Source organism: Tenrec ecaudatus, chromosome 2 (assembly GCF_050624435.1).
Source record: "Tenrec ecaudatus isolate mTenEca1 chromosome 2, mTenEca1.hap1, whole genome shotgun sequence".
Classification (NCBI taxonomy): Eukaryota; Metazoa; Chordata; class Mammalia; order Afrosoricida; family Tenrecidae; genus Tenrec; species Tenrec ecaudatus.
Window position 1 is genome coordinate 51,775,349 of NC_134531.1, and position 15,355 is coordinate 51,790,703.

At 41.3% G+C, this 15,355-nt stretch overlaps 1 protein-coding gene and 1 pseudogene across 1 annotated transcript in view; both read right to left on the bottom strand.

Moving 5' to 3' along the window:
* The window catches only part of IL6ST (interleukin 6 cytokine family signal transducer), a 42,896-nt gene that overhangs the window by 23,339 nt on the left and 4,202 nt on the right, over positions 1-15,355 (bottom strand). The window contains exon 2 of the mRNA XM_075541047.1: positions 1,011-1,089. Within this exon, the coding sequence (XP_075397162.1) occupies positions 1,011-1,074 (64 nt within the window). The 5' untranslated portion in view covers positions 1,075-1,089. The remainder of the gene's footprint in view (positions 1-1,010; positions 1,090-15,355) is intronic.
* LOC142439980 (WW domain-binding protein 11 pseudogene) lies at positions 12,710-14,781 on the bottom strand (annotated as a pseudogene).

The following is a 15,355-nucleotide window of genomic DNA, read 5'->3' on the forward strand; positions in this document are numbered from 1 at the left end:
TTTGTAACAATAAATAATAAATGGGATGAAAATCCCTACTTTAAAAAAAAAAGAACCAAATTGGCTGTGTTGATACGATCTAAAGCCCTACATGTAGCCCTAACAGCCCATGTCTCTGTTAGCATATCTCAGGTGGATAACTGAGACAGCCCTCAGTTTGTAGAAACAATATTGAAAGATAATGGAATTTTTGTGTAAACTTTCTGAAGCTCCCTCACCCTTCACATTCATTCTACTCCATGTGTTCTTAGTAAAATGTGGATGCTACTCCTTCCACTCTAAGGTTGGGGCTCTATTTTGTCCCCTTACATCTGTGGGTATGTGTGAATGCTCCAGCCAATGGAGTACACTATATGACTTCCAAAGCCAGGTCACTAAGATGCAGGTTCCAACTAGGCTAGATCTGTTTCTCTAGAGATATTTCCCTTGGAACTGAAGAACATGTTGTATGGAAGCCAAGGCTACATGTGAGTGTCTGGCCCAGTTGCAGCAAAACCCTCAGCCTACTTCCAGCATCAACAGGGAATGCATACGTGACACTTCAGATGACTGCAGGCCAAAGTCTAAATCAATGATTCTCAACTTTCTTCAGGGCCCTTTCAGACAGCTCTTCATGTTGTGGTGAACCCCAACCATAAAATTATTTTTGTTGCTACTTCACAACTGTAATTTTGCTACTGTTATGAATTGGGTGACCCCTGTGAAAGGGATGTTTGACCCCAAGGAAGTTGTGAACCACAGTTGAGAACTGCTGGTCTAAATTCTATAGCCAAGGGGCCAAATAACCATAAAATAAAGATCATCTAGTCTGACTATGTCTGTCTATATTCCTGATGCACACAACCATGAGACAGGATATAAATGTTGCTTTAAGAAGCCAGAATGTTCTGAGCTAATTTTTGATACAGTAATAGATAATTCCTGCTTTTTACGACATTTTTACCAACAACCTGGGGAGAGATGTAGAATTTGATATGCCTATCCATATCATTTGATACCATGGATCTTACCTAACGATTCAGCGGTGAGGAAAATAAATGAGGCTTGTATAATCCTAGTCCACAAAGATAGCATCTTGAATAGCTATTTCTGTAAAAGATAAATGTAATATTAATATTTCTTCTCTTTTATATGCAAGGATAAGTTAACACAAGTCTTTAGAGATAGTTGCTTTTTAAGATAGGTAAAATTCCCATGAGGATGCAAAAAATAGGTCTTCTCAGTGTTTTTCCTTAGCTCCACTAAAGTTATGGTTATGTAAAATACTGCTAGGAAACAAAATTTATACTCTTAGGTTAATTAAAAGAATACCAGAATAGTAAGAAAACTTGAAAAAAATACTATGATTTCTTAAAATCAGATAAAACTGTGTATTACAACTTGGTACTCAATTACCAACACCGACTTAGCTGTTAATCGGAAAATATTATTTTAAAATGTAACTCACTCTTAAGACAATACACAATACTATGAGTGGTATACTTTATGTCTCTGGGCACCTGATGTCTACTTTCTACCCTTGGAAATAATGTTGTTGCTAGATGTCGTCAGTTGGTTCTGACACACGGTGACCCTATGTACAACGGAGGGTAGCACTGCCTGGTCCTGCGCCATCCTTGCAATTGTTCTTAGGCAGGAGCTCATTGTTGCAACTACTGCTAATCAGTTCACTTTGTCAAGGGCCTTCCTCTGATTTACTGCTCCTACACTTTACTAAGCTTGATGTGCTTCTCCAGCAACTGGTCTCTCTTGACCAACATGTCCAAAGTACTTGAGATCAAGTGTCCCTATCCTTGCCTCTAACGTGGATTCTGGCTGTACTTCTTTCAAAACAGGTTTGTTTCTTCTTTTGGCAGTACATGATGTTTTCAATATTCATTGTCAGCACCATAATTCAAATGCATCGATTCTTCTTCGGTCGTCCTTATTCAATGTCCAACTATGACGCAACCGAATCACCATAGCTTGGAGCAGGGATGCGAATAGCTAACATGCAAAATACATTGGAAAGTGGATTGTTGCAGATACAGTTAGGTTAAAATTAAAAACCCTATCATTTGATCACCCTTATTACCCACTTAAATTGGGGAAAAAATACTAAAGGTTTCTGGGGGTGGGGGGCAGGTGTTGCGGTAGGAGAGGGAGGTGATAAAGGAGAGCTGATATCAAAGAATTCAAGAAGAAAGAAAATATTTGAAACTGATGGTGATCGCAAGTATAAAATTATGCTTGATCTAACTGAATTATGGATTGTTATCGTATCTGAAAGAGCTACCAATAAAATGATTTTTTTTAAAAGAACGGCTCCATAGAATTTTACAGACTGTAATTATTATGGGAACAGATCATTAAATATGAGGGGCTTCCAAATGTTTGTGAGAAAATTCAATTATTTTAAAATTCCATTTCCCTGCACAAATTTTGAAGTCTCTTTGTAACTCCCTGATATCAAATACCAAATCAGCATTATTTATTCAGCTTTCTCTGATTCGGAAATTTGTTTTAAACAATTTGTTTATACCACACCCATATTAACTTATCACATGTTGCTTTTGAGTGACTTGATTTTCTTTCATTCTGGATTTTGTTGACTGTACTTCCATGGTGTCATTCATGTGTAATTTAAAACATTACAGCTATGCTTGGGCTTCACCTAACCAACCAAAATCTCTGGGGGTGAGGGGTCCTGGCATGTGGAGTTTCAAAAGCTCCTCCGGTGATGCTAATGTGCAGCTTAGATGAGAAGCACTGGCCCAAAGATTTTTATTTATGGCAGTTTTACAGACATGAGATTAAAAAAATATAACAAACATCCATATAATAACTATTAGGAAGAAAATAAAAAAACAAATACTGTCCCACTCTTCTCCTGCAGACCCAGTTTAATCACTGTTTGAATTTCTCACATACCTTAGGATTCTGTTATATACTTATGCATCCTTAAATAGCATAGGATTAAATTTCAGTGCACGGGGACTGCTTGGATAAGGAATAACACTTTATAAATGGTCAGTGTACTGGTGGGTTATCTTCGTGCTAAGAGAACTAAACAGTTTTGGCACAGTGGCATTTCAGGTATATTAGAAATGAATAAATTAATAGACACTAGGTCAAGCCAGTGATAGAAAATGAGTTAAAAAATGCTTTCTTTCTCTTTCTGCACGACAAAAATGTCAAGTATTTACTGTATCCTTTCCCATGCGGATGAATCCTCAATCATGTGCTCCAAGGAATTTTTGGTAATCAACTAAATAAACACATGAAATGAAGCATATTTGCCAATTCTGACCTCTCATTTTACTCAGGAATCTAAGGGTCACAAAAGAAGTATGGTTTCCAGAGATTCTAGTACCTGGAGAAACAAAATTACATTTTCTACTTTGATAAACCAGAGCAATAGGAAGGACCTACTTATTTAGAACACAGACAAAATCTCAATATTCTCATTATAGAGGTGATAAGTGCAAAAAAAAATCAGAGTTGACACAGAAGAGAAACCAGGTTTCAATTTCCAATTCAATCCTGATCAAGCGAAACCTTGAATATACCGTGTAAATGCTGAGATTGAAAACAACCCCAGAGAGACATTTTCGGCATGGCAGCAAGGACCACTAAGAACAAAAATAAAAGCCAGAGGGAGAAAGAGGGCAACTTAGAGAGGCACACCATGCCCTTCCCTTATGGAAACCAAGTGGAATAAATGCAAACAGCAGTCTTGGAACCCTGAGCACCAAGCGAAAGGATAAAGAATTAGGCTGAACACTGAATGGAAGAAGAAATTGAATGAGCAAGGAGACATACAGATTGTAGATGCCTCCCAGTTGGTCTGTCACAAATTGGCATTTTGAGACAAAGCAAGCAGTATTCTTGAGTAAGGGGCAGAGGAAACTCCCACCCCGACCTCTGTAAGAGACAGATACAATGTGACCAAATGCAGAGTGAACTAAGAAGAGCAGAACAGGAACCCACTATTGGGAGAGAAGGTACAGCCAAGTGGGGGAGAGCTCCAGATAAGTAGGGAGGGAGCAGGGAGACAGGGCTCCTGGTCAACAGTAGTCCCTGATGGTCTGGGTTGGGGGCACTCAGAGAGAGATGAATAGTCCCCATCCCTCACGTAGGGTCCCGGCAGAGCTCTGATCACTAGCATTCAGGAGTACCTTGGGGTTCAAGCTGGTAACCAGCAACCACAGGAGTACATTCCTGTCACCCGTCCCCCACCACCCAGCTGGTGACTGGTAGAGCCCCTGGACCCCTTCCTCACCCAGTGGTCTGAAACATGTATCACATGCCACTAGCTGGCCAACAATACACCTGCTCACTCCACTAACCCGAGAATCAGAGACACACACCAACTGTAGATTGTCCCCTGTGCACTCCACTACCCCTTGCCACGTTGCACAAGTGTGTGGTGCTGGCTATCATCAGTCTGCTACCCTGAGAAGTGGTGTGCATTCCCATGCTGCTGGCTTGACAACTGGCAGTAAGAATGCTCTTGTCCTTGACACATTGCTGCTTCGCAAATTGGACACTGGAAGTACATCTGACAGCCAGTCCACCCTGCTGCTCAACTCCTTCCCCTACTAATGGCCTGTACTCCATGTACTCTCGTGATGCCTGTCTGGCAAAAGATAGTAAAAGCTCCTTCCCTCACCCCTAAATCTGTCTAAGCACCTACGCCACACATCCAGACACCAGAGCCTGAGCACTCTCTTCACCCCCAATCACCTGGCAACCAGCAAATCACAGCCATGACATCCATATCTGGAGAGATGTGAACACACCCTGCACCCATGCCTGGTAACTGGCTTGCTAGCCATATCACATTATACCATCCCTCACATATCAATAGGTGCCATCTGTACTTTTACTCAAGGATGAATAGCAGTTTCTAGTGTCTGTCTCTAACTAATGTTCATCCAACTTCTATGTCACATATGCCCAAGCCCAGAGTTCCAGCAGTCTGACTGCACGTACATTTACACTCCTTAATCTCTTAACATCTACTGATATCCCAATTTATGTACAAAGAAAGGCCTACCCAATTAATTTGGGACACACTCCCTGGTACCAGCAACCCAGAAGGACCGCAACGTCCCAGAGGGCCATGATAGGACCCTAGTATCAGATAAGATCCTACTCTCCCACCTCCACTCATCCTAATGCCACTATGACAGCAGACGATTCTAATAGTATGAAGACATAGGAAAGAAGGCTCTAATTAAGATCAAGGGGCAGAACACTTTCTTGAGGAAGACATGGCAATAGGACAACTTGATAAAGAATTCAAAAGACTTATATACAGGATCCTCAAAAAAAATCAGAGGAAACACATACATAGAAGTAAAAGACGTCCAAAAAACAAGAACAAAATGGCCAGACGATTAGAAATTAAACAAAAAGAACTAAAAATCCAAGAGATTAATTAAGAAACATAAAGAATAGATAACTCATTGGAAGACGCAGAAGAATAACTGAATCAAGGGGAGAAAGAATCAGCAACACAGAGGGCCAATCCCTTGCTACTAATCTGTTTAAGTAACAATTAGGTACGAGAATGAGGAAAAACAAAAAAATCTAAGAGTTATGTGGAACACCTTCCTATCAAGAGGAAGAATTTATATGCAATTAGAACTCGAAAAGAGAATTTTTAAAGATTTATAGAAAATGTCCCTAATATCATAAAAGACAAGACTGCTTCACTCACTATAAGCTCAATGAACCCCAAACATGATAGGCCTCAAAAGTAAGTTACCAAGACATACCAAAATCAAACTTTTCACCCCCCAAAAAAATAATTCTGAGAGAAGCTGGTGAAAAATAAAATTATCAGCACGCAAAGGTGACATCAATGAGCATCAAGACTACCGTAACTATGTGCTGACTTCTAGGCTGAAACCACACAAGCAAAAAAGGCAGATAGATGACACTTTTCAACCAAACAATAGATTGTACTATAAAGCAAATAATATCACCCAAGAACTATGTGTTTCTTAATCAACTATGAGTCTGAACAACAATATTTACCTATAAAGCAAAGATGAGAAAGTAGTGGGAAGGGAAGCTAGATCAATAGAACAGAACAAATAGAATGGAAATGAAAATGATGCTACATTGTGAAAACGGTAACCAATGTAAGGGAATAATTTGTATAAAATTGTTAAATGGGACCCTAATTCACTGAATAAAACTTTCTCCTAAAAACAAAGTATCTTAAAAGAAAGACTTCACTGCCCTTGAGGCAATTCAGATTTAGTAATTCTCTAAGACAGAATAGAAGAAGCCCATTGGGTTTCCAAGGCTGTCAGTCTTTCAGGAAGAAGACTGCCAGGGCTTCTCCTGCAGAGCTAAGAACCCTCTTTTTGCTAGCAGCTAAACTTTAACCACTGTGCTACCAGGGCTCTGTAAAACAATCATAAAAGTCTCAAAACATGCTAGATACAATGGGAAACATTTCCTAGTTCACAGCATGGCCAAAGCTATTCCCTAATATCTGAAGACTACCTACAAGTCACTAAAAACAGTAACAGTAAAGTTGTGAACAAAAAAATTTGAATTAGCAATTAAAATAATTCAAATATATGAAATACACTTAACCTCACCCATAATAAAATGTGCAAACTAAATGACACCGCCTCTCTGGAAAACAACTTCATAGTGCCCTGACAAGTTAATTCAGCATTCCCACTCATAAGGAGGTGCCGACAGAAATAAAAATACACGTCCACATAAAGAGCTTATCCAAATGCTCACAGTAGCATTATACCTAACAGTCTCCTACTGGAAACAGCCACCTTGTGTTGTTTACCCTGCCTTTACACACTTTCATTTTTCTCTATAGTGCGTTCTAAACTCTCAGTGTGACCTAGCATTCCACTGAAGAACTTATCCTACAAATTATTATTTTTTTTCATGTAAAGGACAAGAATTCCTTATTTTAAAGATGATAATTGTCAGGGACAGAGCTCAGGCTTCTGCCCTGCTTGTTAGGGAATGAACAACGCACCCTGTGAGAACTGGCTTGGTAAATATCTCAACCTTGAAGTCAGGTTCTAGTGAAAATCTCTGGACAGAAGGCTGTACTTGAAGATAATTCTGAGACATAGCTGGCCTAGAGTCACAGTCAAGATAAACTTGGAAGAAAAGATGCATGAGGCCCAAGAACAGACTGAGTAACTAATTAGAAAGTTGTAAAAGCAGCACCCCCTCTCCTCTTTGAAAGTGGCATTTTAAAATTAGAAGCTTTCCCCTGGGGGTGGGGGGGAGAGAAAGAAAGAGAGACTGATCCTATCTCTGGACCATTCCTTACAAACTTGCTAGTTACCCCATGTATGGCAACCTGGGCACCACACTTCCCAATAACAGTGCAAATAAATAGCAAAAATTGGAAACTCCTCAACGTTAAAGGGACTGGACAAACTACTGTATACCCAAGCACTGATGTTTTGTACACATTTTCAATATAGTGAAGTTAATTTATCTAGCAAATATTAACTGGGTTGGGAAACTTTTCCTGTAAAAGTTCAGCCAGTAAATAGTTCAGGTTTGGGGGGCTTGATGCCTGTGTGTTGTACCTTGCCAACTGTGCTGTACCCCTGCAGAAACAGTCATGGACAAAACGTAAATCGCTACAGGGCAAATTGGATCTGCAAGTCATAGTTTGCCAACCCCTGTTCTAAAATACTTTCAGAATTTAGAATTCTGGAATACTTAAAATTTACTTACTTTGGTTATTGCCTGTGCTCTCAAAATAAAATATTAGTACATGCAGCATGAGACTGTCCATTTATTTCCTGCTCTATTCCTAGCACCAAAAATCATGCCTGGCAGTAATCCAGTGTTTTCTGGGTAAATTAACCCGATTATATTGAAAATGTGTATAAAACATCAGTGTATGAATAATTATAATCTTACCAGTCCCTTTAAGGCTTGGAAGTTTCCAATTTTTGCTATTAATTAGCAATATTATCATGAGACTCTTTGTATACGGAATACTTGCCCTTTATATGAAACTGATTTGCAGAAAAAAATCCTCAGTGGAACAAGTCACACGGAAAGTTTAAGGACTAGTTCTAATTACCCTTTTGAAAGCATCTCTGGGTTTAATATATACATAACAGGTATGTAGGCACATACTTTCTCCGGCACCTCCACTTCCAGTTCCTTTTGTTTTTTCTGTCTTAAATTAGAGATCACTGTGTGTTTGTACCATTTCCCCTACCCACACATGGAATTTGAAAGGCATATGGTTTTTAAATATTACTAATACAAGGGACTTCAAATTTGTGGAAAATGGAATTGAACTACAAAAGTAAAAAAAAAATTTTTCAACGTAAGTGATTTTTCAACAAGCTCCATCAAATCCAAAACTGTTTATGGCAATGCTATCAGCCACTTAGCTCATCCCTAGAGAACTAGGGCATCTGGGAGTTTGACGAGGCCGGTGCAGTCTTTTTCACATTACTGGCCAAAGGAAAATGAGTAACCATGAGAGAATTAAGATGACAAAACAAAACATCAGAAGGAACCAAATCAGAAATGTTAAATGCCCAATGAGTTCACGAAATGTTCATGCTTGTTCAGAGCACTGAGCATTGCTGTTGGAGAGGACTCTCTGGGTGTTTTTCTAGTCAAGCTCCCTGAAAACTCTGTCCTGATAAACAAATGTTATCTTCTTTGGATCTCCAGAAAGTCAACAAACAAAGGTCTTTGAGCATCTGAACTGTGGCCATGGCTTTTGGTTTGGCTTTGACTGGACCACTTCTCTTAGTGACCATTACTTTATGCTTTGTGTTTACAATTCCTTGGTAAAGTCAGTTCACCTCCTGTTACAAGGCTTTATATAAATGCCTCAGGATCCTGAGCTCACGTGTTTAAAATTTCCACTAAAAGCTTCCAATTCATACAGTGCCCATGGTTATTAAGCAAGCTAACAGGTTACAATTCAGCTGAGGAAAACTGCCTAGGGGCCACATCGGACACCGCCCCCACCCCCTTCCCAAGGCTTTTTGCCACAAGGCAGGATTCAGGCACCACTCCACCCTTTCCACCTTACTCCTTCTGACACCAAAAGCTCCTCCCACGGCACTGTGACTTCAGTTCCATAATTCATTGCAATGGCCACACAGAACTCACAGAAAACACCCATGATTGTGGTCTTTATTAAGGAAGTTAACAGGTTATAATTCAGGTGAGAGATTATCAGGAGCTTGTCTGTAGCTAAGCTAAGTGGCTACAGCTCGGGAACTCAACTTAATTTTTCAGTCAGAATTGTATAACCTGATCCAATTGCGATGTCTGTGGTGTTGGCTGGTTTCTGCTGTATTTCTACAGGGACCAGTCCTTTTCAAGTAAGGCAATTTTAGCAGCATTTGCACTGCTGTGCTAGGGGTCCTTCCAAACGGGTGCCTTATCCTTTTTTATCCCGAATTAGAGACTGTTCAGTACTACAACAAGCTGGTGTAGGTTTATGTTAGTGTAAAACAATTTTGAAATCTGTGCGGTTTTTATCATGATATATATTTTCCATTAACTTTTAAAGGACACCCCCCATAGTATCATTTATGACTTTAAATCATTTTAGGTCCCCCCCCCCCAATTTATCCCCTTTGGTAACAAAATCACTGACTCAGTACATATGGGGGTGGTTTCAAAAGGTTCATGCAAAAAAATTATCTTTTAATTGAAGCCTGCATGTAGCCTATAGGAAGGGGCTGAGTAACCAGAAGAAGGCTTCCCTCTCCTCTCACCTTGTCGCTGCACTTCAGTGAGGAACCTGAACCCGGACTACCCCCGTGAGCATGGCTCACCTCCTTAGTCAAAAGGCTCACATGGGCAGAGGGATTGCTTTTCTCCCCAGGGGTGGGAACCACTAATGGAAAGCCCACCAGTCTGTGCCTGGGGTGGGGCCGGCCACTGTGAATCTGCAGTGTGGGTAGAATGCTGGCACCCAGGAGCTCTTTTTCTATTTTTCCCTCCCTTCTTTTTTGCTTTTTTAACTTTTTAATTAATGTTGTATAGCTGATCAAATATTCTACACAGTAAAATTAATGAAAAATTAAATGTATTCAAAAAGTTACCCAATTTTGAGAGACAGTAACTAGATCAATAGTTATGGTAGAGGGGGCTGGAGAACAATGGGGAGCTAATAATGGGTACAAGAATGAAGGAAATATTCTAAAACTGATTGTGGTCATAACTGTGTGTTTTCCTTTTATTTAAACCATTGAATTGCATCATACAGGAACTACACTGCCAAAATTTTTTTAAAAGACGAGTATATTATTTAAGATTTTGAAAAAATTTTAAGTATAAAGAGTAAATTAAAATTAAGTAAGAATTCTATTTTTTAAAAATACAATGATATAATCAGTAAAAAAACATTGCCCCAAAATATCACTGTTGCCAATAACAAATCTAATGTTATCCAAGGGCAACTGATTCACACAGGTTATTAGACACTACAATCTATCCTTGAATCTCTCATGTCAACAACAGAGCAGTGCATTATAATTTGGGGGACATGCCACAGTGTTTTCTCTGGGCTCCCCACCCCAGATCACAGGTTTGTCCAATTATCTGTGCAGGGAAGCCAGGCAAGCAAGGACGAGGGCTCTGTGTAATGCTCAGCCCCAGGTTATGATATTATCTGGGGTTTCTTCTTCCCATGGGTCTAAAACTATTCGGTGGCCAAATGAGCACAGAAGTTACTCCTCCACTTGTGATCATCCTGTCAAGCAATGTAGAGGGTTGACCCCCCAACCTCCCCAGTCTTCTCTACACCTTTTCCCATTTATTTTTGTAGTGAGAAACTTGGATGATTGCAGTGGGGATTGCGGGTGGGGGTGGTGATGCACAAGGAGTGCCTGAGACTACGGGGTTTGCAAGTATCTCCAGGACTCTTTTGGGGTGGAACCTGCCAGATTCCCAAGCAGAGCTGTAGAATCTGAAGCACAGTTGGCAGAGTTTACTTCGTGCTGTGGTTGGGGAGAAGAGGACGGAGGGTGCAGTGGTGTGGCTGTCCATGAAACAGCACATCTGAAGGAAATCAACTGTGCACAAGGCACTAAGGAATGATGAAACCAACATACCCTAGGGAAAAGGCTAGAATGCTTAGTGTGAGTAAAGAGAAAGTAACCTTTTAGAGAGTCAGCAGGTTTATTTTATTGCCCTGACAGGAATGCAGCTCCTGCTCAGGATGTGTGCACATGCAGCTTTAAAAGCTGTCCTCTATACTCCAGTGGAGTTTCAGCAGAGGGAGCTCTTCCTCCAAGACGGGCTAGCTAGCTTAGGTCTCAATCACATCTCAAATTAAATAGAATGAAAGCGCCAGAAACCATTCTAACAAGCCCAAGTGCTCCTCAAACATCTCATATGGCTCCCTGCACTTCTTGAGCTTCTCATATGCCCTGGTTTCCCTGTAACCCTATCAGGGTCACACGGTTACAGGGTTGAACTCTTTCCTAATCTCCCCCAAAATAAAGTATATGGCTGCTACTCTAGCAATTTCTTTAGAGACAAGACTTCAACCATCAGCTGAAACAAGCATTCTGTCTAGGACTTTTCCTGTAATTCCAGCTGTCTGTTACCTTCCTGGATATGCTGCCTGACAGATCAACACACTATCCACACAATCACGAACCTTTATGGACATAAATGCACACACGATACTTCTTAATCAGAACACTCCCTACACCCCACCGCAACCCTCCTCTAAAGGAACTCACTCTCTTGAGCTACCTGGGTCAACTAGGTCCATCTTTGACGCTTTCTATTGTATTCTATCTTTCCTCAGTTAAATTTTATTCAGTCTTTTTTAGCAATCTATCTCGCCTGTCTCTTCTTTCCTATCCTGTGCTCTCACTAATCTAAGTTAGGCACTGAGTCCTTCACTACTTGCCTTTCTGATTCCAATCTCTCCTTCCTCCACATCATTCTGGACACTGTTGGTGAACAAATCACTTGGAAACAACGATCTTTTTTCCTCAAAGATTTTGAGCAGGTTGGTATCATGACAAATAGTTAAGGTCTTCAAGGCCTAAACTTCTGGCTCTAACTTATCTGTCCAACAAAATTTCTCCAATATTCAAGCTTCATGCTCCCCTGAAACTAGCCTTTCTACAAGTGGCATTAACACTCAACTGTGAGCAAATGATCTGATTTTTACTCTCATATTTATGGGGAAAAAATTTACTTTTTGGAAAGGGAAATCATTTTAATCAAAGAATTGTACATTTTCTTCCCACAATCCTGCTTTATAATAGGAAATGACATTGAGATCCATTTCGTTATGGGCAAAATACTGTAAAATATTTACAATAAAATATTAAAAATAACTCAAACACAAGAGCCAAGATGGTGTGAGATAAAGTGATTTCACAGAAATTGTGCTCACAGTACCCACGGCCCACAGAAGAGAGTCAAACCAGAAAGTAAGCCTCCCCTGATCACACACTTCCAAAGAAACGAAGGGAAAGAAGCAGGATGAAAAGACAATGGATGCTAGCAGCACTGCTTCAATAACCAAATCTTTTTTTAAATGAAATATCCTTTCTTCTATGCAAATAAACTCTGACCAAGGATACATTTTAGGATACAACTTCACTGAAACTAGAAAATACCCTGACAACTGAAGTAGATTGTTCACCTAAGAGCTCTTTCTCTATGAACCACTGGTGTGAACAGAAGAAGTTGGTTCTGGCATCTAAAGCTGTCACTGTAGCCCTTCCATCTCTTTCATGAAAGCTTCATATACATCATCCTTAGTGTGTCCTGAAACAGGAAAGGAAGGACCGGATTTGGGGACTGCTTTGGCAAGAGGTGCAGCAGAATCATTCTCTGACTTCCTTTGGGGAGCGGCAGTAGCCCCTTTGTTCTCCCAATGTACTCTCAGTACAGTGGGCTCAAATGGAGTAATCTCCGCTTTGTGATTGGTGATCTGTGGTTTGGCACTGATGGTTGCGGTCACTTTCTTCTGGATGGTGGCTGCACTGGTATCATCTGCCTTGGGTTGCTGAATCTAGTTGGGTGGGGCACTCAAAACCCCAGGGTTAGGCAAGGAAGCTGGTGGGAAAATCCATTGTGGGGCAGGTCCAAGTAGAGGCACCAAAGGTGGGTGGATCATGACAGGACGAGGTGGAGAGATACCTAGAGGTACAAGGGGAGGTATCCTTGGTGGAAGTCCTGGAGGAGGAGGGCCTGGAGAGGGGCCCAGAGGTCACCCCGGGGGTGGTCCTGGAGGTAAAAGTCAGGGGGAAGGCCCTCAAAGTCCTGGCATTTCAAGTGGTCTCAGGAATGGAGGAGTTCCTGGTGGTGGTCCAGGTGGTCGTAAAGGTAGAGCGGATGGTGGACCAAGAGGTGGTGGTCCTGGCATGGGAGGTGCTTGCATCTGAGAAGGAGGAGGAGACTGTGGAAGTCCCTGCTGCTGTTAAAACCGGGAGATGTGCCATCAGAAAGAGATTCCTCCTTATGTTGCTTTTAAGATGGTTTATCGGCTTCAGAATTATCTGTAAATTCCTCTGCTTCTTGTCTCTCCTCAGGGATTTCCTGACCTGCCATTTGAAACACAACTTGAAGAGGAGTCAGCTCCTTCATGTTCTTTTTCTTCCTTGATTTTCCAGGCATATCTGCAAATAGTACACTCAGACCTGACTATTTTTCTTCGTTGTTGTCTCTCTGTCATTCCAGTGCAGATTCATCCTCCTCACTTGCTCCATCAGAGCTGATGGTGTTGCTGTCATCAATGCCCAATGCCCTCATCATGCTCATCTTGTCCATGTCCTCAGGATAGTCATTGTCTTTACTAGTGCTAGAAACATCATTATGCCCTCAAGCAATTTCAGGACCATATGACATGTCTTGTCTCCTGAGGAGGAATATTTATAGCAGGGGTGTCAAACTGGTGGCCCGTCCCAGAGGTAATGTTTTGTGGCCCATGATGCTCTGAAATAAAATGTAACGAGGGAATTATGCGTACGATATTGCCTTGATCTCCCCTAAGTGCTATTTTCTTCATAACAATTTTTTCTATTTTGATTTTATTTCAGAGCATTTTGGGCCACAAAAATTACCCCGGGGACCGCATATGGCCCATGGGCCACAAGTTTGACACCCCTGATCTACAGCAAAGCCCACTTTACAGCCATACATCTGCAAGACTTGAGGAGAACAAGGTGATTTTCTGCCAGGGGGCAAACATGGAACAGCATGTCCAAGAAGAGGAAGTATTGAAACGGACTGAGTTGGAGGTCCATCGGCTCAAGTCTTCTTAAGGATGGAGCGTGACTGAGCACCAGGAAGTGGAATGTCCTGAATCAAGATGTTGGCAGGTGCATGGGGCTTATCTGGCAAAGGAATACTCTCAACTTCCACAAGTTGAGAATTCTTAACAGCATCAGAATATTGGCTAAATTGAGCCCTCTTCTGTTCATATTCTACTTCTAGCTTCCTCGAGTCTTTGTAAATATCTGGATTGTCTTTTTCACAGAGTCCTATAATATATTCAAAGGCTTCACGTAGCTTTGTATGCTTGTCTTTGAACACCTTGTCATGTAACTGTAGCTGGTGCGCTGGATTAAACTCCATTCCATCTCGTGTCTCCATGTCCCGGGTAATCTGTTTGGGAGCCTTCATCTTCAAAACTGCAGCTAGTACAATCATGAGCTGTTTATGTGCTTTTTCAGTTCTCCCTTCTGGCCTTCCTTTCCAGCCTGGTCTATGAGGTTCATAAGTTTTTCCACTCTTGGTGGATGATGTACATCTCCACTGCATGATGACAATCTGCATGGTTTACTTAAGGAACAAGACACTTCTGCTGGGATCCCAGTACTGAGAGAAATGGGGCAGGGAGGATTCCCTGTTTCCTTTGCTACGTAGGGGCCTTCACCACTGCCTGCCCGTCAGCCACGCGCCACCACCATCTTGAAACCTTGCGCCACTCCACCAGTTTCTGAAATGATTTTGTAGTTTCCCAATTGCAAAGTGCATAAGTAAGCTCCCCACTTGGACTCAGCGAGCCATTCACAATTCGGTCTCGCCTCTCATTTGTCCTTACTACTTCTCTCGACAGTTCTATGCAAAAGGCACAGCAAACTAGACTTTCTCTTACACACTTGTTCCTTTAGAGTTTGTGCTTCTACTTCCACTTGGTGCTTTTTCCCGACCCTGCTGACCAATGAAGAACCAGATGACACATGATCTTTTCTATGGAATTTTTCCCATGTTACATATTATAGGAGGCATGACGGCATGATGGTTATGGACTTGGGCTGCTAATTGCAAGGTCAGCAGTTTGAAGCCACCAGCTGTTCTATGGGAGAAAGATGAGGTTTTCTACTTCCATAACGAGTTAGTCTTGGAA